Source organism: Notothenia rossii, assembly GCF_949606895.1.
Source record: "Notothenia rossii genome assembly, chromosome: 6".
NCBI lineage: Eukaryota > Metazoa > Chordata > Actinopteri > Perciformes > Nototheniidae > Notothenia > Notothenia rossii.
In genome coordinates, this window is record NC_136909.1 from 3,793,005 (window position 1) to 3,820,368 (window position 27,364).

The 27,364-nt window shown below is 41.3% G+C and overlaps 2 protein-coding genes across 3 annotated transcripts in view; one reads left to right on the forward strand and one right to left on the reverse strand.

Moving 5' to 3' along the window:
- LOC307044027 (uncharacterized protein) overlaps nt 1-27,364 on the reverse strand; it is a 219,361-nt gene that overhangs the window by 165,026 nt on the left and 26,971 nt on the right. The gene's annotated exons all lie outside the window — the stretch shown is intronic.
- On the forward strand, nt 9,305-15,557 carry LOC307045232 (uncharacterized protein). The gene is made up of 2 exons (XM_079690756.1): nt 9,305-9,817; nt 13,673-15,557. Exons 1-2 carry the CDS (start codon nt 9,568-9,570, stop codon nt 14,581-14,583), a joined length of 1,161 nt encoding a protein of 386 aa, XP_079546882.1. The 5' UTR covers nt 9,305-9,567; the 3' UTR covers nt 14,584-15,557.

Consider the following 27,364-nt stretch of genomic DNA (forward strand, 5'->3'; position numbering starts at 1 on the left):
CTAATATGTTGATAAAAATACGCAAAGAAACGCAAAAATAACCAATTTACAAGCTCAATGGCTGTTTTTAGACAGCAGTAGGCAACAGACAGGACACTTCCGGTTTGAGGTTTTCAAAATAAAAGCGACTTCTGTAAATACAGACTTAAATGTTATTACATCCAAACTTTTAAAGTGTACAGTTTAACACTTATGAGATTTGAATGCAATATATTTTAGGGATTTACCATATATTTGATTACGAACTTTGTTCATGTATATACTGTATTTATTTATTTCCGTATTCATTCATTTAAACCCAGACTTGTGTATTAATTTAATATATTAATTAATGTATTTATACTTGTGTCATTTTGTAATTTCTCAAAAACATTGTCAATCTGAGGGCTACAAGCCTCACAAACAAACACACATCCTAAAGGTTATGCTTTCGTTTTACATCAGCTAATCGGACTACGCCATTCCTCGCAAACCCTGAGGGGTGTTTAAAGAGGCCACTCCATTTAAGCCACCCCTTTTTAGAGTATTTTCCCCCTGCACGCAACAATGGACTGGCCAGTAGTGCTATATAGGCCCATTCCCAAACCGCCCCCTACATCCTACCCCTCCGTTTGCGCGTTCACGCGGAGGGTCCGCCATATTGAGGGCTGTTCCAAACCAACGAGTGTGGAGGGGGAGTGGGCTATCAAGCCCTCAAACAGCGAGTCTGCAGCGGTGCTGACTTGAGACCGGTCTCTACCTGACCGGAGTCAAGCTGTGTGTGTCCGTCAGGAAACACGCTGTTTACAAATGATAAACTGCGATGTAAACAACCTCATGATAACCTCATATGTTTTTAACTTAGGATCATACCTGTGTTTAGTCTAGAACAAGGTAAATGTGTGTATTTTATTATAAAGTTGTGTATATTTACAGACTGTTGCAAAAACTAAGAAGCTTATAAACATCAGGTTTAAAACTAAAAGAGCTTTGAAACACAATGAAAGATGTTTGGAGTTTTATTTGAGTTATTAATTTACATTTTTTGTCAAAGAGATGCTGATTTGAAACCGTTGTTACATACAGTTACGGCATTTCCTGTTTCTGCCGGAGAGAGGGGAAGCCGTCCCAAAGCTTGCTGCTGTATTTACTCCCTCCACCTGACAGGAGGGAGCCTCGTTGAGCTGCGAGTATGGCTACAGACGGAGTTCACTCCGTCACGGAGGGGTAGGGTCGAGGGAGTGGTTTGGGATTGGGCCAAAGTATTGTAGTGTGGAGATGAAGGGGGGTATGTGAGTTGCTCTTGGGCAGAAGAGCACACAGGATGTCACCCATTTTTGTGACGTTTTGTTTATCCCTTAAATGCTAGATTGTGTCTGTTTATATCTACACCTTTTTGTTTAAACCTAATTGATTGTATTACCCATCTTAAAACTGTATTGGGTAAATACAATTCTTATTTTTGCACCTCAACCTGCATTCCTGATTTTTGTGTACCCTGGTCTTTCACAGACCAGGGTACCAGGGCAGTCTAAGATATGAATAGTTCAATTAAAGGCAGCGACAAAAAGAAAAGTCTTCAGCCTGGATTTAAAAGTAGTAAGAGTTGCTGCGGACCTGCAGATTTCTGGGAGTTTGTTCCAGATATTTGGAGCATAATAACTGAACGCTGCTTCTCCATGTTTAGTTCTGACTCTGGGGACAGAAAGCTGACCAGTCCCTGAAGACCTGAGAGATCTGGATGGTTCATAATTTAGCAGGAGGTCAGAAATGCATTTTGGGCCTAAACCATTCAGTGCTTTATAAACAGCAGCAGTATTTTGAAATCTATTCTTTGACACACAGGAAGCCAGTGTAAAGACCTCAGAACAGGAGTGATGTGATCCACTTTCTTAGTGTTAGTGAGGACTCGAGCAGCGGCGTTCTGAATCAGCTGAAGCTTTCTAATAGATTTTTTAGTGAGACCTGTGAAGACACCATTACAGTAGTCCAGTCTACTGAAGATAAAAGCATGGACAAGTTCTTCCAAATCCTGCTGTGACATTAGTCTTTTAATCCTAGATATATTCTTTAGGGGATAGTAAGCTGATTTAGGAGCTGTTTTAATGTGACTGTTGAAACTCAGGTCAGAGTCCATGACTACACCTAGATTTCTGGCTTTATCTGTTGTTTTGAACATTGCAGGCTGAAGCTCAGCGCTAACTTTTATACGTTCTGCCTTGGCTTGGCTCCAAAAACCATTACCTCAGTTTCCTCTGTTTAATTGGAGAAAGTTCTAACAGATCCAGTCATTGATTTGTTCAATGCACTTACTCAGTGTTTTAACTGGAGAATAGTCTCCTGGTGAAATTGTTACGTACATTTGTGTGTCATCTGCATTGCTATGGTAACTTATTTTGTTGTTCTTCATTATCTGAGCCAGTGGTAGCATGTAGACGTTAAAGAGAAAACGCCCCAATATGGAGCCTTGGGGTACCCCACATGTCATATTTGTCAGCTCAGATGTGTATTTACCTATAGAAACAACGTTTTTCAATGATTTTACCTAGAAATGGCAGGTTTGATATGGACCCGTAATTGTTCATTACTGAAGCATCTAGATTATTCTTTTTTAAGAGCGGTTTAATGACTGCAGTTTTCAGGGCCTGTGGAAAAATACCTGAGTGAAGAGATTTGTTTACTATATGAAGTAGATCTGAGGCCATGCAACGAAAAACATCTTTGAAAAATTCTGTTGGAATAATATCAAGGCAGCAGGAGGAGGATTTCAGAAGTTGAATAATGTCCTCTAGGTTTTTATCATTAATCTGATGGAATTGTGTCATGGTGTCTGAATTGATATTAGGTGGACAGAGGGACAACACATTTGCTGTACCTGATACAGAGGCACTGACTGCTTGTCTGATTTTCTGAATTTTGTCAGTGAAGAAGGAGGCAAAATCATTGCACTACCTGGTGGATAGAAATTCAGAGGCTACTGACACTGGGGGGTTAGTTAGTCTGTCGACGGTAGCGAACAAGGCACGTGCGTTGTTTTTGTTTTTGGTAATGATGTCAGAGAAGAAAGACTGTCGTGCGTTTTTCTATTCGTGCATCAACTGTTTCGATGTGTTCCAGTCAGGCTTTCGTCCAAACCACAGCACAGAGACTACTCTTGTAAAGGTCTTCAACACGACATCCACTTAAACACAGACAGTGGCAGAAATTCAGTGTTAGTATTATTAGATCTCAGTGCTGCGTTTGACACTGTTGACCACAACATATTACTCGACCGACTAGAAAACTGGGTGGGACTTTTTTCAACAGTTCTAAAATGGTTTGAATCCTACTTAAAGGACAGAAAAAACGTTGTTTCTATAGGTAAATACACATCTGAGTTGACAAATATGACCTCAAGGCTCCATCTTGGGGCCTCTTCTCTTTAACATCTACATGCTACCACTGGCTCAGATAATGAAGAACAACAAAATAAGTTACCATAGCTATGCAGATTACACACAAATTCACGTAACAATTTCACCAGGAGACTGTTCCAATTCAAACACTGAGTAAGTGCATTGAACAAATCAATGACTGGATGTGTCAGAACTTTCTCCAATTAAACAAAGATAAAACTGAGGTAATGGTTTTTGGAGCCAAGGCAGAACGTTTAAAAGTTAGCGCTGAGCTTCAGTCTGCAATGTTCAAAACAACAGATAAAGCCAGAAATCTAGGTGTAGTCATGGACTCTGACCTGAGTTTCAACAGTCACATTAAAACAGTTACTAAATCAGCCTACTATCACCTAAAGAACATATCTAGGATTAAAAGACTAATGTCACAGCAGGATTTGGAAAAACTTGTCCATGCTTTTATCTTCAGTAGACTGGACTACTGTAATGGTGTCTTCAGTTCTCACTAAAAAATCGATTAGAAAGCTTCAGCTGATTCAGAACGCCGCTGCTCGAGTCCTCACTGACACTAAGAAAGTGGATCACATCACTCCTGTTCTGAAGTCTTTAAACTGGCTTCCTGTATGTCAAATAATATATTTCAAAAATACTGCTGCTGGTTTATAAAGCTTTGAATGGTTTAGGCCCAAAATACATTTCTGACCTCCTGCTAAATTATAAACCATCCAGATCTCTCAGGTCTTCAGGGACTGGTCATCTTTCTGTCCCCAGAGTCAGAACTAAACATGGAGAAGCAGCGTTCAGTTATTATGCTCCAAACATCTGGAACAAACTCCCAGAAACCTGCAGGTCCGCTGTAACTCTGACTACTTTTAAATCCAGGCTGAAGACTTTTCTTTTTGTCGCTACTTTTAATTGAACTATTCACATCTTAAACTGCACTGTAACTTTTATCCATGTATTTTTTAATGTTTATTTTATTATCTTTTCTTTTTAATGACTGATTTTAAATGCCATTTTCTTAATGTCTTTCATTTTTTGTAAAGCACTTTGAATTGCCTTGTGTTGAAAGGTGCTATATAAATAAACTTGCCTTGCCTTGCCTTCTCAAAGAAAACAAAGGAAGGATCAGAGAGTGCAACATCAGTCACCACAACCTCAGAGATATTCAGATCTTTTGAGATCATTAAGTCCAGAGTGTGCCCCTTATTGTGCGTGGGCTCCGTCACATGCTGAGTCAGTCCATAGCTACCAAGAACACAAAACAGTTCTTTAGCCCCTCTGTCCTGGGGGTTGTCAACATGGATGTTAAAATCACCAACAATGACTAGACGGTCAAAGTCAACACACACGATAGACAGCAACTCGGTAAAATCATCAAAAAAGCTTGCACAGTATTTGGGTGGTTTATATATTTAGGAACAGAGCTTGAGAGGAGCATTTCAGCTGAGGGGCCACATATTCAAAAGAAGCAAAGTTCCCATAAGATATCTTCCTGCATTGAATGGAATCATTGAACAAAATAGCAACTCCACCCCCTTTCTTATACATTCTTTCCTGATTCATAAAACTAAAGTTGGTAGGGGTTGATTCAATAAGAACATCTGCACTGTTATTTTTGTTCAATCCAAGTTTCTGTTAAAAACATAAAATCAAGATTGTGCTCAGTGATAAAATCATTGATTAAAAACGTTTTTCCTGCCAAAGACCTGACATTTAATAAAGCTAGTTTAAGTTAGTTAAACACACTATCAGTCAGATTTGTTGTAACAAGCTGTGGCTGACATGGAATCACTGCTAAATTTGATAAACTCACACAAACGTTTGAGCGCTTCCTGTATCTAAGATGATTCACTGCTTTTAATCTATTACCTATCAACACAGATATCGGAAAGCTACAGGCAGGCAGGGCTCCGGTATGTCCTGGAAAAAGTTGAGAGTGTCATACGCCCTTGAGCCTGGACCCAGCACATTTTGCAGCGTTTTGTACACACACATCCCTATCAGGCTTTGAAGGGGAGGGAGGACCCACCACCCTGCTCCTCTCATCATAGGAGGGCAGGGTGAGGTCTACACTGTAGGAAGGGGGGTTTGGAAATCTGCTTCCATCTTCCTTGTATTGTTTTGGTTTGGATGATTGTGGTAGGCAGGGTGATGAAGGCGGGGGAGATGGTGCGCGTCTCTGCTTCGGTGATTTTGGTGGGCGTCTTTGAGGGCCGGGGGTAAAGGACATGCCGTATCGCCTTTATGCGGTCATTGAACTCCAGGAAGGACTTGGTGCCAACCCTCTGTATCTCCTTCATCTGCTCATCAAACTCCAGGGGGGTGAGCGAGGGTGAAAGGGTGAGCGGAGAGTAGAGAGAGCTGGGGGATGAATGAAGAGTTTCCTCAAAGGCGTTGACAGGGGGGGTGACGGGCAGTGGAGACTCCTCCATTTGTGTCATAGGTCTCCCATAATCAGAACATTCCTCAGGCGGGTGCAGTGATAATTCTTCAAGGTTTTCTGTGTGATGTGTCTTTCTCTTGTTTTGATCCCTCTTTTTGCTTGTCCTTGGCAGAGGGAACAGATTGATGTCGCAGGCAGTTGAATACGTTGGAGATAAACAATTTCACTCCTGACTTGTTCAGGCAAACTCCATTTGCCTTATAAAGATGTCTGCGATCCCAGAAAAGTTAAAATTGTCAATAACATGGACAGAATGGTCAGTACAGGCAGAGCCACGTGTTCAGTGCAGACAGTCTGCTGAATCTCTCCACTCCTCTGCTGACTGGCGGTAGAGGGCCACTGATGAACACCTCTGCATTTAGAGAGCTGACAGTTTCCAACAAACATTTAAAGTCTTCTTTCAGCACTTCTGACTGTTGTTTCACAACATCATTTGTTCCAATGTGCAGTACCACATTCTTCACAGTCTGATGTTCAGCCCCAATATGCAGGATCTTCTCAGCCAAGTCAGAGACCATATCCTTGGGAAAGCAGAGTACTTTGGTGTTGTTCTTACTACACAGACTTTTTACATCTCTTACAGCAGAGTCACCCACAATCAGAGTTTCAGGCCCAGTCGTTAGCTTTCCCTCTAGCCTTTTACTTTTGGAGTAGCTATTGGTCCTTACCCTGCTGTGTGAAGAGGACAGGTTATCCAGGTCATCAGAAAGAGATCTCCGGTTCTCGGTCAGCGGAGCGTATCTGTTCTGGATTGGCACACTTGGTGGTTTAGGAGGATTGTTTGTAGTTCTCCCTTTAGCAGCTGTCCATGGCTGTTTCCTAGTATGAATAGGGGTTGAAGAGGCGCTCTTCCTGGGTGATAACAATGCAGGCCAGCCTTTCGCATCACAGATTTCAGAGCGCTGGGCTCTGCCTGTTATTCGTCCTCCCAAATCCCATGGAAATGATTTACTCTTTGCACACAGAGAGTTCCAGGGAGGACTACCACTTGTAGATTTATTACCCGGTACACAGCCCTCCTGTTCCTTGGAATCCTTGTAGCTGCTAACTAGCTGTGAGTTAGCATACCCTTTTCCATTATTTTGCAACACTGGTAAAGTGGTGTCATTCCCACGACATAGTCCATTCACTTCCACATTAACTTCCAACCGTTGCATTTTCATTTCCAACACAGCCATCGTTTGTAGAAGTTTGTGGAAGTCATCTGTAGAGAACGGAGGCATTTTGCTACCAACTACCTTAAGCTAAATAGCATGCAGTAGCCTACCAGGCTTTAGCTGTCGCTAGGCCACGCTACTGTAAGACTGAGGTCGTCTTAAAAATGTTGAAATATGGCTGAAACCCTCCATCTATTTACGAAGATTAACTGTCCCAGTGATAAGTTAATTTCCAGGAGCCGCTGCTCGAAGTTTTCAGAGAATAAGAATGGGAAAATCAGCATAAAAAGTAAGCAGAGGCAAGAGCAAGCAGAAAAGCGTCTGCACTGTTCAACATGTATGCATCACATTTAGCCGTGTTCCCCCATGGCTTTCACCAGAAGCTAACATAGATGTGATACCATATAAAGGAAAAAAGAGTGGCAAATAAATGAAGTGGGAATTAAAACGAGTATGTACCTGAACAAAAAGTATTACAATTACCTCAACATGTACACAGATGGATCTAAGAAGCAAGAATATGTGTGGATAGGCGTGTATATCCCAGAATAACAAATATCAATCGCAAACGAGCAATGGCAGCGCCAGAGTACTTTTGTTGGGTAATCTATGTTAGGGCTAACCCATACAGTGGTTGGACTCATTGGCTCAAGTCAGTATTTGCAATGTAATTACATACACTCTATATCGCCTCCTTGACAGTGAAACGCCACGCGTGAGGTTTAGATTATTTCCCTGTTTCAATCCAAATTGAACTGTATGAAATAAAAAGGTACATTTTGTCTTTTAGTAAATAAAAAGGGCGACCTGGAGCCAATCCTGCAATTTCCCCACAGGTGAAAGAGATTTTTTGAAATACAAACATAAAATACACATTCTGATAGTCTCTTGAGAAGAAAAATAAATAAATCTATTACTACACGACATAGTTGAAGAAATAAATGCCATTTTAGTTATTTGTTACTTTGTTCTGAAAGCTGAACCTGCTGCTTTTCTCAGAGAGAAGAGGGGAGAGGCTGTGAATTACTTTACATTGTGGATAAGGGTGGATAGCCCCCATTGTTCTGTGTGTCAAAATGAAAGACAGCCCACACACCTATCAATCATCAAACCGTGGGGTCTTATTTCATTACGTGTTGATTTCTATCAACACGTTATGTTGTATTGATGTATCTAGAGATGTACGACAGCAAAAGTATTCTCCGTTGGGACTTCCTGCAACAACACCACGCCGTTATCGTGATTCTGATTGGCCAGAAGACATAATCAAAGATGTTCTATTGAGAAGAGGATCACTACGTGACAAAAGTTTTCAAAACCGTTTCTAGTCTTCGGTATTTCCAGACAAGTGGCTACTGAAACCAATCTTACTAACTGCTGTCTGTGCAATTTACTCTGCGTGAGTTGGCGGACTTTATTTTGCTTACTTTAACATCATTTTTCATGGTGGGGCTAAGCCATTTTTTGGTATGGGTGTAGCCATATCCTGGCGCCGCCACTGCAAACGAGTGTCAAATAACTTATCAGTTTATACAGCAGAAATACTCACAATAATTATTGGGCTACAATGGGTTGAAGAGGTCAGATAGGGTGGTGATATGCACAGACTCACTATCTGCTTTGGAACGCATACAGTCGACAATAACTGTTAGAGAAGATTTAATTATTGAACTCAATCATTGCTTACTGAGACTTCTGAGGAGGGGAATATATGTGTAGTTATGCTGGGCGCCTGCACATGAGGGGGTTAAAGGAAATGAGCATGCTGATAAGTTAGCAACAGATGCATAACTTAAGGAAATAGCAATACCAGTTTCACTTGGGAAAGGAGAGGGAAAATAAATAATTAAGAAAAAGGCTATGGAAATATGGCAGAAAGGGTGGGAGGAAGATCAGAAAGGGAGGAGATGCCACAAGTTACAGAAATCAGGGGGAAGATCCTAATCACTAGACTCAGACTGGATCAGACAGGATTAAACGGCACACATTTTATAATGGAAAAAACTGAAGATGAAGAATGCATGGGGTGTGGAGTGAAAGAAAATGTGGAACACATCATATTACACTGAAACATGTACAAAACAGAGAGGGGAAAACTAAGAGACAGGGTCAGAGAGGCAGGAAGGGAGTGGAGCCTGATGGGGATACTGGGAACAGAAGGTGAGGTGGTAAGAGCTACAAGGGAGGCCATTATTAAGTATTTGAGTGAAACAGGATTGATTGGATGAATTTAAAACAACGTAAATACAGTGGTATAATTCCACAAGTGGTGATAGGATGATATGGTGATACACACTCTTGTACAGTAGGTGGCGGTATGCACCTTAAAGTTGTTTGCAATCCGCCAAAAACTGAGAGAAGAAGAAGAAGAACCTTGATCTAGGAGGCCTCTCGTAGCTACGGTTCTCTCTCTGTGTGTTCCTGAGAAAGTGTGTGTGAGCTCCAGCACTACTGATCCATCATCCGTGTGTCTGGATAAACCTCTGAATGGACTCGGTGCTCTTTTTTCTGGAGCGTTTACCTCGGACTATAGGAGCTAGCTTAGCATGCTAGCTGGAAACACGTTAGCAACACTAGTCAGACTGAGAGTTTGATGAAGAGAGAAACGCTGTGTTTAACGGAGTTTGCAGGGAAAGGTGATCTAGTAAACATGAGTAAAGTCCAAATGCTGCTGTCGTTGAAGAAGCAGCGACTCACTGCTGCTGCTGAAGAGATATTTGCTCTGTTTGAAAAAACGATAGCAGAGCTCGAGAAGGAGCTGTCTCTTTCCAAAGAGGAGAACGAGAGACTCCAGAAACTACTGGACGCTGTTTTACAGCCTCAGCTTCGGATACACAGTGCAGGTCTGTTCCCTTTACTCTTCATTAACACTTTAAACTCTTCAGTAACACTTTTTATTATCACATTAATAACACTTTAGACCCTTTATCAGCACTTGCTGCAGGTAGTAGATCCTGAAGTAAAAGTACAAACACCAAACCGTGAAAATACTCCATTACAAGTTAAAGTACTGCATTCATATCTTATTTAAGTAAAATTGTGTAGACAAATGTACTTTATTATAACTATTACGGAAGGGCAAACCTACCAAAATAAATATATTTATAAAAATACATACATTGAATAATATGCCATTTAATTTACTGATATACATATTAACCATACATGTGGGCACTAGTTTATTAAATGTGACATAAATTGATACTTCAGTTTTAATGTGCTTCTTTATTCAGCTTTTCTTTTTAAATGTGTACAAAGTAAATAAAATAAAAAGTACTTTGGATTCATTCAAATTGCGGGAGAATAATTCATTAAAAAATCAATGAAGTAATGAGTAATTCAAACATTAATATAAATTAATGTTAAATCTCATCAATCAATATCAATGCCAACATATATTTATAATATATTCTGTATATATACACTGAACAAAAATATAAACGCAACACCTTTGTTTTTGCTCCCATTTTTCATGAGATGAACTCAAAGATCTAAAACATTTTCTATATACACAAAATAACCATTTCTCTCAAAAATTGTTCACAAATCTGAAAAAATCTGTGATAGTGAGCACTTCTCCTTTGCCGAGATAATCCATCCCACCTCACAGGTGTGGCATATCAAGATGCTGATTAGACAGCATGATTATTGCACAGGTGTGCCTTAGGCTGGCCACAATAAAAGGCCACTCTGAAACGTGCATTTTTGCTTTATTGGGGGGGTCTGGGGGGGTCCGAAAACCAGTCAGTATCTGGTGTGAGGGTTAGGGTTAGGATTAGGGTTAGGGTAATGTTGTGAATCGAGTGGCCCATGGTGGTGGTGGGGTTATGGTATGGGCAGGCGTATGTTATGGACGATGAACACAGGCCACTCGATTCACAACATTACCCTAACCCTAATCCTAACCCTCACACCAGATACTGACTGGTTTTCGGACCCCCCCAGACCCCCCCAATAAAGCAAAACTGCACATTTCAGAGTGTCCTTTTATTGTGGCCAGCCTAGGGCACACCTGTGCAATAATCATGCTGTCTAATCAGCATCTTGATATGCCACACCTGTGAGGTGGGATGGATTATCTCGGCAAAGGAGAAGTGCTCACTATCACAGATTTTTTGTCTCATCATAGCGTTTGATGATTTTTGCGACTACACTTGATACATTCAAAGTTCTTGACATTTTCCGGGTCGACTGGCCTTCATTTGTTAAAGTGATGATGGACGGCCGTTTCTCTTTACTGGGTTGAGTGGTTCTTGCCAGAATATGAATGAATGAATGAAAGAAAACTTTAACAACAGCAGTCAAATAGGGCTCTCCACTGTGCACTAACCCTACCTCTGCACAACACAACTGATGGTCTCAAACACATTAAGAAGGCAAGTCATTCCACACATTGTCTCTTGACAAGGCTCACGTGTTCATTGAAAACCATTCCAGGTGTCTACCTCATGAAGCTGACTGAGAGAAGCCAAGAGTGTGCAAAGCTGTCTTCAAGGCAAAGGGGGGCTACTTTGAAGAATCTAAAATAAAAATCATATTCTTGGTTTTTTAAACATTTTTTTGTTAACTAGATCATTCCATATGTGTTCTTTCATAGTTTTGATGTCTTCAGTATTAATCTACAACAGAGTTCCCGTTAGCCGGTAATTACCGGACTATGACCGGTAAAATATTCTGAAGACCGGCAAATCTTTCCGGTCAAAGTGTCCGGTCAAAATCATTTCCCCTTAGCGCAATACCGCATCAGTTGCGCCACTTACGTGACAGACAAGAATAGTATTTGACAGACAAAAGAGTATGTGACAGATAAGAATAGTCAATTCTAATATCTAACACGTAATGTGGAGAAAGAGTTGTCCTGTATGGGTTGATTGTGCGTTGATCTGTTGGTAATGCCTCGGGGTTCCGGTGGGCATGTAAACAAATGCATAATGCTGCGCTATACTTTGCGGCCTCACCCGGTTGCATAGCGACGGTTATTGTTTAGGTGTCTTTTAATAAGCAGGTAGTCCTATCATTAGCTAGAACTAGCTAGTTCTGATCGATATGGACATAAACGCGAGTGAAGTCTAATCTGACGGGAGAGAGAGATCAGCTGCTGCTGACGAGTCGACACGCAGCTCTGCATAATCACCTGCAGCGGTGAGCGGAACAAAACACGCACTTCAGGTTAGAATATCACATGTAGCTATTTTAATTACCTCTCAAACTAGTTATAGATATGTTTAGTTTTACTGTCGGGTCGCTCATTACTGATCCACGAGCTGCATGATACTGACGGGCTATCAGGAGAGGGAGAGAGCGCTCCGTTTATTATTCCCGTGTTATTGTAAATTATTGTACACTTTGAATAGTTCATTAATCTACTATAATTAGTTTGTTTAATATCGAATCATCTCAATTTTGTTTTAAAACTCAATAAATAACAAAGAAGAACTTTGACCGGCACTTTTCAAATGTTGTTCGGAAGATTTAAACTTTAACGGAGATGTTGACCGGGGAACTCTGATCTACAAAGTAGAAACACATTAAAATAAACAAAACATTTAATGAGAAGGTGTGTCCAAACTTTTGACTGGTACTGTATATAAAAAAACACACATATTTTAACATTTAGCAAGTTTATCTATAATAATTTATACAAGCGCAACTTTGAACATGTCCAGCAGTAAAATGCCGACCTATCGTCTCCGGCACACGTGACACGTCCCAACCTATCGTCTTCGTATATAATCGCAGCTGTGTGTCTGTGTATTCAGCAGGATGTCTGCTGGAGGCTTAGAGTACATTTGTTATATATATATAATACATATAATGGCACTGTTCTAGCGGTAAACAGATAAGAAAGAACATGTCAAGCTATGTGCTGTATCAGAAACACAATGCATGGCGTGTTTTGGGAGTAATATGCTTTGTGTTTACATTAGCAAGCATGCTAACACTCAGAGCTAGCCATGGAGCTAATGCTGTAGGCTACTGGAGAGAATATGTGTAATGTAATGTCCTTGTGGTAAACCCTGCGGGACAGAAATGTTTGAGCTCCATACTGTTTCAGAAATAAAGCTTGAAGTGGTTAGGAGCACAACATGGCATTTATTCACGGCAGTGTTTAGCTGAGATCTCCCGGTAGCAGGGGAAAGCTGCGTGACGCTACAAAGGGGCATGGCCAGCAGCAGAATCAACCTGTTTGCAACAGGGCTGCAAAAGAGGGTTATGAGCAGTATGAGGCATGGCTTCAATGGGTGATCTGTTTGGTATTTTAAGCAAAAAACTTCACAGAGATGTTTTGTATAGGTATGGCCCTACAATATGTTTCCAATATAGCATAATAGGTCCACTTTAAATAAGGTTTGAATGCAGGATTTAAATTTGTAACAGAGTATTTGCAATATATACTGTAGGCGTAGTGTATCTGTGAACGATCCCAAATACAATTCATTGTTTACATTGCAGCTAGTGCTACGCCAGAAGAAAAAAACCTTTTTCATTTTTAACAGGAAGTGGAAAGGGGTTGGGCTACATAAGGTGAATTGAGACAACAAAAATACACAAAAGGTGGGACTAAGAAAGATAATATGAGTATAAAAACAAAGGCATTAATTAGGGCTGTAAAATGTCTCCCATTGTAATGGTTATTAGATTTTGAAATGCTAACACTAAACAGTTTGCTCTGACTGTGTGCTTCCTGCTTCCTGCAGATATCCAGCTTCAGGTGGTGGTTAAAGAAGAGCTTCTCCCTGACCAGGAGGACCCAGAGCCCCCCCCACACATTAAGCAGGAACAGGACGAACTCAGGATCAGTCAGGAGGGAGAGCAGCTTCAGGAGCTGGAGGAGGCTGATATCACCAAGTCCACTTTCACTCCTGACCCTGTGAAGAGTGAAGATGATAAAGAGAAACCTCAGTCCTCACAGCCTCATCAAAGACAAACTGAACACATGGAAACAGAAGCTGATGGAGATGACTGTCGAGGACCAGAACCAGCCAGGAACTCAGATCCAGAGATCAGTTTACAACCAAAGTCTGATGACGACACTGGAGACTCTTCTGAACCTGACACTGGAGACTCTTCTGACCCTGACGCTGAAGACAGTGCTGATTGGAAGGAGACCAGAGAACCTGCGTCAGGCTCAAACTCACTGAAAAATAGACAACAATCCGTCAGTGATTCAAGCCGTAGTGCTGTAAAGAAACAATTTGGCTGCTCTGTGTGTACGAAATCTTTTGCACAGAAACAAAGTATAAATCGACACATGAGAATCCACACAGGAGAGAAACCACACAGCTGCTCAGTTTGTGAGAAATCTTTTTCACGGGGTGAGCATTTAAAGGATCACTTGAAAATCCACACAGGAGAGAAACCACACAGCTGCTCAGTTTGTGAGAAATCTTTTTCACGGGGTGAGCGTTTAAAGGAACACTTGAAAATCCACTCAGGAGAGAAACCACACAGCTGCTCAGTCTGTGAGAAATATTTTTCACGGAGTGAACATTTAAAGGAACACATGAGAATCCACACAGGAGAGAAACCACACAGTTGCTCAGTTTGTGAGAAATCTTTTTCACGGAGTGGAAGTTTAAAGGCACACATGAGAATCCACACAGGATAGAAACGATACAGATGCTCAGTCTGTAAGAAACCTTTTTCACGGAGTGGAAGTTTAAAGGCACACATGAGAGTCCACACAGGAGAGGAAATATACAGATGCAATGTTTGTGACAAAAGATTTAAATGGTGTATTGATTTCAAAAGACACAAGTGTGTTGGTCGTCAGTCCTCACAGCTTAATGAAATTCAAACTGAGGATAACGGAGAGGCAGAGCCTCCAATCAGCAGCTCAGCTGAACACATGGAAACAGAAGCTGAGGGAGAGGACAATTAATAAGTCTTATGACAGTTCACACATGAGAGAAATCTGTCTGACTGGATTAACATTGTTGCACAACATTCATTTAAGACTTAAATGAACTCTATCTTTATCAACATAGGTGGACAATGTTTTAATGTTTTTGTCATACTGATTTATACGTTAACCACTGACTGTTGATGAACCATTTTATTTTGGATTGAGGGCTCCACGTTTCCATATAGAGATATAGGATGATTTGATGTTTTGTTCTTTGTTTCTACATATTTTGTATCATTGCTATCCTGTTCAATAAAATAAACCCTCTGGAGAGCTGGGATGTTTCTTAAAGCATATTCAAATATCAAGCATAATTTATACATTTGATTGATTTTGCTATCTTATAACTTAACTTGTGAGGCATAATACCCCACCTCAAGTGAGTGGACCAACCCTTCGTCTGTTTTCCTGTATGTGGCCCTCAGTGAAAACAGTTTGGGCCCCCCTGCAATTGATGGAATATATAAAGGTCAATCCTCAACGTAAGCAGTGTTAAAAGTCAAAGTGGTGACTGTAGATGATGCTGTATGATATAAAGCCCTGATGAGCCAAGGAAATATCAGTTTCAGTGTTAGCTGCTGCCTGCCACATCGATCCCCTATTGATGTTAAAGTAGCTTATCGACGCTGATCATAGGTTCCAATATGCTTTTTGTGTTTCTATATTTGCTACGTTACTGGAGCTGCAGCGCACCAACCCCTCACACGCCAACACACCAACACGCCAACGTAACATACCATCGCAACAACACGCCAATGCAACAACATGCCAACACGCCAATGTAACAACATGCCAATGCAACAACAAGCCAACGCGCCTATACACAAAAGAATGATGTCACAGCAGGATTTGGAAACACTTGTCCATGCTCTTATCTTCAGTAGACTCGACTACTGTAATGGTGTCTTCACAGGTCTCACTAAAACATCTATTAGAAAGCTGCAGCTGATTCAGAACGCTGCTGCTTGAGTCCTCACTGACACTAAGAAACTGGATCACATCACTCCTGTTCTGAAGTCTTTACACTGGTTTCCTGTGTGTCAGAGACTTCAAAATGCTTCTGCTGGTTTATAAATCATTGAATGTTTTATGTTGATCTCCTGCTACATTATGAACCATCCAGATCTCTCAGGTCTTCTGGTCAGATTTCTGTCCCCAGATTCAGAACTAAACATGGAGAAGTTCAGTTATCATGCTCCAAATATCTGGAAAAAACTACAAGATACCTGCAGGGCCGCTGCAACTATGACTACTTTGAAATCCAGGCCAAGACTTCTCTATTTGCCGCTGCTTTTAATTGAACTATTCACACCGTCATTATTCATATTTATTTTATTATCTTTAATGACTGTTTTTAAATGCCATTCTATAATACGCTTCTGCTGCACTATTTCTTAAGGCTTTTAATGTCTTTCATTTTTGTAAACACTTTGAATTGCCTTGTGTAGAAAAGTGCAATAGAAATAAACTTGCCATGACTTGCTTTACTCATACTGATATTCTTCACAAAATGTGCTGTTTTATTTGCTGTAAAGTGTCTTTACTATGCTATTTTTGTATTATATATACAGCACTGTGGCTCGACCAAAAATTGTTTAAAAATGTGCTATAGAAATAAAACTTGATTTGATTTGATTTACACAATTTAATTTGTTTTCATTTCATTTAATTGTTTATTTGAATAGGGACAATGCACATTAATGAACACTAAAGACAAATAATGCTTCAAGTGTAAATATGCCGGATTTTAGCTTTGAGCTCATTTCCATCCGTATAGTCCCTGACATACAACTTATAAGAACATGACATTTATAAATATGGCAAAAAATAAATACACGATATGCAAAAAGAACAAGAACAGCATACACAAGTATTTGCCACATGGCAGTACAATATAGCAGCAATGTAAACATTTATAAAAAACGCACCTACTTTTAAAAGACTTAAAGTTGTCAAAACTCAAGAAATTGTGTTTTTTGCAAGGATGGTACAGTGTGGTAATGTACTGAGGAAACAAACATAACTCATGCGTTTTGAATGAAACTCAAACGGATAAACTGTCATGATGATGCTTCACCTATCACCCGACTCACATGAGATTAACCAGGAAACAGGTTGCAATTCTGCCTCGCTGAGACGGCACACACACACACACACACACACACACACACACACACACACACACACACACACACACACACACACACACACACAAAACCATACACACACAGGCTCTAAGATTCAACTTCATACCAAAAACACCTCTTCCACTGGGAGGACGTCCACAGGAGGGAATACTGGAACACCTTCCCCTTCAAGCAGCTGCTGAATCCACACACTGAGAGTTTCACCAGAACAAAGACTCAAAGTGAAAGTAAGTCTCAGAGAACAGGGAGCGGCTGCTGCTGAGTTTACTGCTTCACTCACAGACAACATGGCTTCCAGATTAGAGGAAGATTTATGCTGTACTGTCTGCCATGAGATCTTTAAAGGTCCTGTGGTCCTTTCATGCAGCCACAGCTTCTGTAGAGACTGTCTGCAGAACTGGAGGACATAAAAAGTCTGCCCCGAGGAGGGGAAAATAAATGTCTGCCATCACAAAATCCCAGTTGAACCGCTGTCCTCCAATACATAAACACATAGGCCTCACGCCGTACGTGCGAATGGGGCCGCCATTAGCGTCCTCCTCTGCCACGCTCCCAGGACTATCTGAGAACCCTCCCTCAGTCCCTGTTTTTCCCCATGCCCCACCCCGGAATCTGCCCCCCCCCCGCACCACCTTCGGGGATAGAGCCTTCAGTATGGCAGCCCCCACTCTCTGGAACGCTCTCCCGGTGGAGATCCACAACATCCCCAGGCTTGACGCCCTCAAAAGGGCCCTCAAGTCCCATCCGTCTACCCTGTCTGCCAAGGACTTTGGCCCCAAATCTATTTGTTGTTTTGTCTGTCTAAAAGTTCGTCAGACTGCCTTTTGTTTTTGTTATGTTTGTTTATACTCCTGTTCTTCCTCGTAAAGCGACCTTGGTTCTCATGAAAGGCGCTATACAAATCTAAGTTATTATTATTAATAAATGTACCTGTTATCTGATTGTTTTTGCTTCTGTAACTGTAAGGGAATACAATTTTCTATTTTGTATCCTGATTACCTAATGCTGTTACATGTAATACGTTACTCCCGAAGCCTGATTTCACCCACCTGCAACCGATTCGCTAATAATCACAAATGTTCATTTCTTTGACCCCTTGACTCGACTATTTCTTGTTTAATAATCGTTACATCTCCTCAGGACCAAGTTCCTGTGTTCTGCCTTTCACACACTGCTCATTTAAGGTGGACCTTTACAATGGAACAGCTAGTCTTAAAATCTTAATGCAAACGTTTTGTAAAGTGATGCTGGACCAAATATCTGCTGTTGGGTTGTGTGCTCTCTGCAGGACGGTGTCTGTACTCAAAGATTGTTTATGAAATTAGTGCTTCACTCTGTTTGTGTTGTCCAAACGAAGCCAACAGAGCGATACGTCTTCTTTCCAGCAGATGGCATAAGTGTTACATCATCCAGTTCAACTGTCATCCACATATTAATGATTCCAAACAGCAATGTGTAAGATATGGCTAGTAATTGACTATTTCAACAGAATGTGAAGAGGTTACAGTCTTGAGGCCATGTCCAATATGTTTATGTTTCGTCTGATTAAATCTACTGAAATGAGCATTTAATTAATAAATTATTCTTAATTACTGTCATTACATCATGGGTTTGCATTGCAATATTAGAACGCATAAAACCCAACTTTATTTCTTCTAAGTTGCGGGTGTTCATTGTTTAGAAGTCCGCTGTGTTTCATCCAAGCTTCCACTTCGTGCTCCGATGATGCTGAAAGTATCTGTTGTATGCTTTACCTGCTCCAGTCACACAAGTGTAATTCACTGGACAGAGACAAGAGATAGTGGATGGATCCAGAGGAGAACCAGAAGATAGTCCGTATAGAACCTTCAGGTTAAAAAACTCCAAAAAACCTGAATAGAGCTAGAAGATAGCCAGTACAAAGCCAATAAAGACCCAGTAGAAAGACAGGAAGGAGCCAAAAGAGTTTTTATTTTTTATTTTTTTATATTCAAGCTCTTCTCTTAATGTATTATAACTTCCAATCTCAACATGTATACTTTTATTCCAATTAAAAAACCTTACATTTTTGCTGCCAGTTATTGAGATTGTTTCACAGCTTTATCTTAAATATTTAAACTGTTTTCTTTATATATAGATTACATAGGGTGAACATCACGATCCACTCTGCTGGATTCTTCCCAAATCTGCTCAAAATGCATGCAAACATCTGGCTTTATCAAAACTTCCGCAGTTGTATTGTTCTGGATTCATAGTGAAGTGTATTAGATGTTCTGCACTGTTATTGTTATGTATTTAATATAAAGGGAAATACCCATAAAAAAAAGTCAGAAAAGAAAAGGGACTCACTTAAGGAAAAAGGTTCTGAACCAGTGAGAGTTCTTCATTCGCACATAAACATGGTAAAATATTTAAAGTTGTGACCAGATGGTGTCGCCCGCTGCACAAAAACATATACACACATACACACTCACACAAACACACATCATACACACACACACACACACACATACACACACACACACACACACACACACACACACACACACACACACACACCTTTTGAATTCATATAGGGTTGCTTTTTCTATTTCTAATGAATTGATGAAAATCCTTGGCGTTTCAATACCCTCGTAGCACATTGTTGCCCTGAGGCAACAAACCAACCCTGGTTGAGGGGTGTGGGGGGGTCATATTTTATAATTTATATAATATCAGGGACCCCTAAGCTCCTAAAACACATGGTCTCAAAATAAAAAGTCATGCCATAGAGGGTTAATATAAAGTGTTACCGAAAAATTATTTCAACCATCAAAGAAAATGTGCAGGTTATTTTGTTCTACTTTTGAGTAGTTTTGCAGTGAAGTGTAGCATTGAGTGAATGCACTGAGTCCTTTTGTTTACCTGCGCTCCCTGCAGCCACCAGCAGGAGGAGCTGCAGCTCAGGACTCATGGTGCTGGGTCAGAAACAGGACCGGGGGACAATCTGCATCAAAACAAGTCATTCAGAATCAGATCCAGATGCATCTCATCGTACATGTTATCACGTCTCTCTCCTAAAGCCTGAGTTCAAGTCTGCACTGCTAACATGTACAATCTTGCCAAGTATAGTTGTCTAATTTCTAGTCAGAATATGTCGTTACACTTGATATAAGACTTAATAACTTAAGTCTTGTTTTTAGACAAGGCATCTTTTTAAGTCAAAGTCTCTTAAAAACATCTTATTTTAGAGGAACATCTCCAGCTAACATCAGGAAACAGAATCTAAGCATTTCTGGCTTTTTCTTGTCACAAATTCCCTGATTCTGGTCAAACATAGTTCAAAATAAGTTTCCCAGCTAAACACAAGATCTCATTTATCTAATTATCCCATCTTCACTTCAAGAAATCTCACCAAGCCATCTTGTTCTTCTTCTATTGGCAGATCTGTTCACTTATTAAAAGAGAAAACACCTTGTTTTTATTATATATTGACTTGTTTTTGGAGATGCATCTTTTACAGTGTGTCTGCACTTTCTGACATTACTCTGTTCATATTCTGATATTATTTGTATTGTCGTTTCTGAATGTTGAAAATTGAAGATTTTGTTCAATTGCTGATATGTTTATGATCCACGTCACGTATTCAGTTTCGGCGGCAGTTCTTCCTATTTGTCTAGAAGTCTTCTCACCAGGGTTCTATAAATAAAGAACTACGGCAGATATGTAATATTTAATGCAGCCAAACCGTGTATTACAATTCCGTTATGTGATGACCTCCAAAGAGAAAAGCAAGCAAATTCGGAATAAAGTATTATTTTATTTTTAAAAAATGTTTTCGGATTTCACATCAACAGGAAGTCCGGTTAACTAAAATGTCAGTGCGGAACAATACCCCAACCCATAGATCCGTGGGTGAATAATGTTAATCACCACATTACACACATCCCTTCACATTTAAAATTTCATTTGCTTTAAAGTATTTCGTGAGGCCTTCTAAAATGTTTTAAAATATAATTAGGGTTGTAGTTGAAGAGTTTGTAATGGACAACGGCACATTCCACAACCACACACATGGATTAACATCGATTTAATAAATGAATGTAGCCTTTGTTTCTGCTAAAAGAGGTGTCGACCAGCTGGGGCAACAAGAAAAAATCAGCAAAATCGAGTGTGACTATTAAAAAATAAATAATTATTATATTAATATTGACAATAACAACCGACCGTCGGGGAGCGCTCTCATGGCGTCTATTATCAACGCTATGGGAGGTCTATGAAGGTCTATCGGACGCCCTGCCCGTTGAAAACTGACTCTCAAGGGGTACCCTGTCCGTAATAGAGTGACGGGGAGGGGCCCTGACCGTCCGTCAACGTGTGACAGGTTGGGAGTGAGAATGTGTTGCTCAGGCACCCACAACCAGCGTCTGATCGGGTAAGACTAATTAAAAATGTAATTATGCCATGCAGGTTTGAATTTGTGAACATGAAATCACTAAATACCTTTGTGTGCTAATGACACTGTCATTAGATCAACTGCACTTATATTTCCATACATTTCCAAATGACACCCACAACATCTTACATAGTGAAGACGATACAAAAAACACCCACAAATATTTTTCAAAGATCAGATATTGTTTTTTGCATCCATTTCAAATGTTTACAAGGATTGTGAAGGAGTATGACAAAAGTGCTGTTGTCAGTTTAGAACCCAATGTATTGAAAAAAAACAGGAAGAGGATCGACATCCTTTTGTGAATATGACTGTCATGCATATATTATGTATTTGAAAGTAATTATTCAACTGTCTTCTCACTGCAGCAACTACAAAAATGGATATGCACTTATCATTATTTATAGCCAGTCTGAGCCAGAAGACAAAATGGAGCAAAGGTATTAATTGTTACTATTGCCACTTAATTTTTCTATTCTATACTGTAAATCTTATTACTAGCTTCATCATTTAATATTACAATACATCACTTTGTCTTTCCCAGCACAGAATACCTGACTGCGGAGGACATTGTTGCAGAACTCTCTGCAAAAAATAACAAATACATCTTGCAGCAGGTTGAATATTAATAGAGCCAATCTGTGGGATGGAGCAATTCGCGGCTTCAAAGGTGCCTCATTCGACCCCTCTCATTCGACGTCAGTTAAGTTCACTGATGATGAGGGACAAACTGAGGATGGAGTGTGTAGATCATTCTGATATGATTAAGTTTGTCCTTTGCAGGCCACCGTAGTTGATGCGCCACCCGGTGACGTGTTAAGGTAGTAGGCATTCAGTTGTTAGTCGGCATGCAACGTACATGTTCACTGTACATGCTGTGGTCGTAAATAAAGCCACGACTTGCCTATGAATTGTGTATTCCTTGTGCACACAAGCATGTATTAAGAAGTATCGACAACTTATACATGGTGTCAGAAGACGGCACAAGCCTCTCCTCTTGTCTGGAGGATTTTTTTTCCACGGACCGTGCTAACGCTAACTAGCTGGCTGAAGCTAGCCCCAGCTACAATGGCGGATGGATTTTGCCGTCCGGACCCTGTTATGTTTGAAGGAAACGTCGCGGAGAGCTGGCGGATCTTTGAGAGGGAATAGGAAATCTTCATCGCCGCAGCGCACCCAGACAAGGCTGCCATGACTAAGGCTTATATCCTCTTCAATCGCGCTGGACCAGAAGCCATTGAACGTGAACGATCCTTTATGTATGCAGCTGAAGTGCGCGCGCCAGGCCCCGACGGTGCGGTGATCTCCCCAGCTGAATCAAGGGACGACCCGGACTGTTTGATACGGAAATTCCGTGAAATATGCAACCCTCAACATAACAAAATAATGGAAAGGCAAAATGTTCCTTTCAAGAAATCAGATGCAAGGTGAGAGCATTGAGTCATTCATCAGCTATCTGAAGATAAAGCTGAGGAACTAATCTGTGACAGAATAGTATGTGGCAAAATCAATGACTCTTTAAGAAAAACTCTGTTGAGAGACAGTGAACTGGCACTTGCTAAAGCTGTTTCAGTCTGCCCTATACACAAAATGACAGAGGAAAGCAGCAGGACGTTAGCCGTTCAAGCTACCAGTGTTGATGCAGTGAGACCTGTTTCGAGCAGAAGGTATCAGCCAAAGCCACAGTCACTCGCTCACTCCCAGAGCATCTCTAACTGTAATAATTGCGGAGGCAGCCATGCAGCTATGCGAGAAAAGTGTCCAGCTTTTGGGTAAAAGTGCCATAACTGTGGAAAAGTGAATCACTACAAAAAATGCTGCAAGTCTAAACCACGCAGCTACAGTCATTCAAATAGAAATTATTTTAACCAGTCTGTACATGAAGTAACAGTGGAAGAGCCCACAACACACAGAGAAGACACGTTCTAGGTGGATGGCGTAGATATCGAAAGACGTGTTGATAGTGTTAATCCTCAAGCTAAAGACAAAGAAGAAGGATTTGTTACAATTCACATTGTTGGCATACCAACTGAAATGAAAGTTGACACAGGAGCTAAATGCAAGGTGTTGTCTCAAGAAACGTTTACACAAGTGACCAATGGTGAGCAACTTGTGAAGCAAGAGACTGCTATAAACCTTGTTGCTTATGGAGGAAGCAGGATTGAGACAAAAGGCCTGGCCACACTGCCTTGCTGCTTAAAGGAGCAGCACCATTCGTTGCCTTTCTTCATATAGTGAACAAAGATGTGCAGCCACTACTGGGATTTCGGGCATGCGTGGACATGGGAATTGTCACATTGAGCAAAGATGTCCACCAGATCACTAAGGAAAGCAACACGGATTTCCCCACACAGACACTCATGCAGTACAAAGACCTGTTTGATGATGAACTTGGAGAACTACCAATCACTTACTCCATGACAGTTGATCCTAGTGTACAACCTGTGGTTAGACCTGCCCACCGCATTCCTATTGCAATGCAAGACAGAGTTAAGGCTGAACTTAACCGCATGCAAAACATAGGTGTCATTATAACAGTTACTGAGCCCACAGACTGGGTCTCATCTATGGTGGCAGCACACAAAAAAGACAAGCAGGAAATAAGACTGTGTATCAATCCACAAGACCTCAACACAGCGCTAAAAAGACCACATCACCCTATGAGAACAGTAGAAGAAGTTGCAGCACAGATGTCAGGAGCAAAAGTGTTTTCTGTGCTAGATGCTAAAAGCTCCTTCTGGCAGATAAGTCTCGACAAGAAATCCTCCATGTTGACAACCTTCAGTACTCCATTTGGGCGGTACAGATTCCTAAGGATGCCCTTTGGCATTAGCTCTGCTAGTGAGGTAATTCAATGCTCGATGGAACAGCTGTTTGCAGGTTACCCATGTTCTGTCATCGTTGACGACATCATCATTTGTGGCCGAGGAGTTGCTGAGCATGATGCCAACCTCAAGAAGGTGCTGGAACGAGTGAGAGAAGTCAACCTAAAGCTGAATCCAGCCAAGTGCAAGTTTCGCCTGGATCATGTAGGATATGTAGGTCACATTTTCACAAGTGAAGGCCTAAAGGCAGACCCTTCTAAGACAGATGCAATCACTAACAGGCCAGTCCCAACAGACGATGTCTCACAACAGCGTTTCCTCTGTAATGTTAACTACCTCGGCAAGGTCATCCCGAACTTCAGCGACATCGCAGCACCACTGAGAAAACTCATCCACAAGGACAGTGCATGGTGTTGGTTCCAGCAGCATCAGGATGCATTTGACCTTCTTAGATCATGCTTATCAAGTCCACCTGTCCGGTCATACTATGATATCAAAAGACCAGTCACGCTCACCTGTGATGCGTCATGCTACGGACTTGGAGCAGCGTGCATGCAAGATGGCAGGCCAGTAGCGTTTGCATCACGCACCCTCACTGACACAGAGACAAGGTATGCACAAATTGAAAAAGAACTGCTAGCTGTCGTGTTTGCCTGTTCAAAATTCAAACAATATGTGTATGGAAAGCCTGTAGTGGTGGAGACTGACCACCAACCTTTAGTGACTATCTTAAAGAAGCCCATCCACACAGCCCCTGCCCGTCTGCAGAGAATGTTGCTCCGGCTGCAGAGCTACGGCATCAGTTTGGTGTACAAAAAGGGCAACTATATGTATGTAGCAGACACTCTTTAACGTGCTCCAACCACACAGACATCTGAAAGCCCTGCTGAAAATGATGCTTATGAAGTTATGTCTGTGAGCTAAATCTCCAAAGCCCACCTGGAAGAAAACAGAAAGCACACAGCAGAGGACGAAGATCTGCAAGCCCTCAGTGCAGTCATTAATAGAGGATGGCCCATCCGACAGAATCAGCTCCAACCTGCTGTCCGTCTCTTCTTTCCCTACAGAGATGAAATGACAGTAGAAGAGGGAATGTCATGAAAGGCCACAACACTGTCATTCCTCAGTCCCTGCACAGAGAGTACATCAAAATAGTGCACAGAGGACGCCCCGGCATTGAAGCAACCAAACGCAGAGCAAGAAGCATCATCTTTTGTCCAGAAATGTCTAGAGACATCACTGAGAAGTTGCTTTCATGTGTCAACAGCACCAGATCCCATCAGCAAAAGGAGCTCCTCCAGCTTCATCCTGTGCCAGATCTCCCATGGTCCACAGTGGCAACAGACATCTTTGAGTGGCATGGAAAACGGTATCAGGTGCTGGTTGACTCATACTCTGGCTGGTTTGAAATCGACCTTCTCCGTGGTGTGACCTCATCAACTGTGATAACTAAATTAAAGAGACATTTCTCTTTCCGGCACACCACAAACACTCATTTCTGATAATGCTGGATAGTACGCCAGTCAGCATTTCAAGGACTTTGCAAAACAGTTGGACTTTGTTCACATCACCAGCAGTCCTGAATACCCACAGTCAAACGGACTAGCAGAGAGAGCAGTTCGCAGTGCAAAACAGCTCACACAGAGATGGCACAGATGTCTTCCTCAACCTGGTAAATCTCAGAAACATTCCCCGTGATCTGACGTTAGGCTCTCCTGCTGAACGCCTGATGTCACGACAAACACGTGCAGCCATCCCTGTGAGCACCAAACTGTTACAGCCAAACCCAAAAGATGCACAACTAATCAGAACACAACTCCTCAACAAGCGGCTCATCTAAAAGCGCCACTATGACATCTCAAGTTCTCCTCTGAAACCCCTGGCAGAGGGACAAGTGATCAGGATGCAGACCCCAAAAGGATACGATCGGCTTGGCATTGTCAAGGAAGTGAGCGAGAAACCACGTTCTTACATAATCCAAGCCAACGGGACTTCGCCCCAGCAACAGCAGCCTCAACATTTCGACCCTCAAAACACCGACCCCTCTATGATGGACTGTGTACCCCACACACCACGCACACCTGAGAGAAACAGCAGGCTGACACAGAACAGTTCCCCTTCACTACCAAGACACACATCACATTTCCCTTGCAACAACAGTGACACACCATACATAACACGATCAGGTCGCACATGCAAACCAAACCCTAAATATGTGCAGTAACACTGTTGGACAATCTTGTTAAAGTGATATGTTTAGTCATTTCCTTTTCCTGTTACCTGGTAAGGTATTTAGTAATGGTTTATTTTTTGTGTCACCAAATGCTAAAGGAATGTTCAATATCATCTGCCTTAAATGTTATTTACTTTCAGATAGAAACATCAGCTAAAGAGGAGGGATGCAGATCATTCTCATATGATTAAGTTTGTCCTTTGCAGGCCACCGTAGCTGGTGCGCCACCCGGTGACGTGTTAAGGTAATAGGCATTCAGTTGTTAGTCGGCATGCAACGACGTACATGTTCACTGTACATGCTGTGGTCATAAATAAAGCCACCACTTGCCTATGCATTGTGTATTCCTTGTACATACACACATTAAGAAGTGTCAACAACTTCTACAGAGTGGACACTGGTGGTCCCAAGCGTGAGTTCCTGACCCTCCTTATGGAATGCCTGAGAATGCGAAGAAAACATCATGTCATAGCAACTGTTTGTGCTCCATGGCGATGTGACTTTCCCAGCCGCTCACTGTCTCAAAATCTGATTCTAAATGTTCTCTATAAAGATAGAACTAATACACAATTATGAATGTATAACATAAACTGTTTTGAGTATTTAATCATGCGTTGGTCTACAATTGAATGATGGCTTCTACATATTTCACAAAAACAGACAATGAAAAAATGTGTCCTTCATGCTGATAACTAGTGTATTCATCTGCCAATTAGTATTCTAAACAGAGTGGTGTGTTGAATCTTTATTCCTTGCATTTGAAACAGATACAATAAAAAACTTACTGCTGTGTTCAACTTCTGCCGAAAACTGTACATGTTTGCCACAGGAGCCACGGGACACTTGAACTGTCCCCAGATGTTGG

What these genes read in the sequence shown, in the direction of transcription:
- LOC307045232 (XM_079690756.1), top strand. Translation starts at nt 9,568, where the DNA reads ATGAAGAGAGAAACGCTGTGTTTAACGGAGTTTGCAGGGAAAGGTGAT. An exon ending in GCTTCGGATACACAGTGCAG is followed by an intron (nt 9,818 to 13,672) that starts GTCTGTTCCCTT and finishes TGCTTCCTGCAG; the next exon opens with ATATCCAGCTTCAGGTGGTG.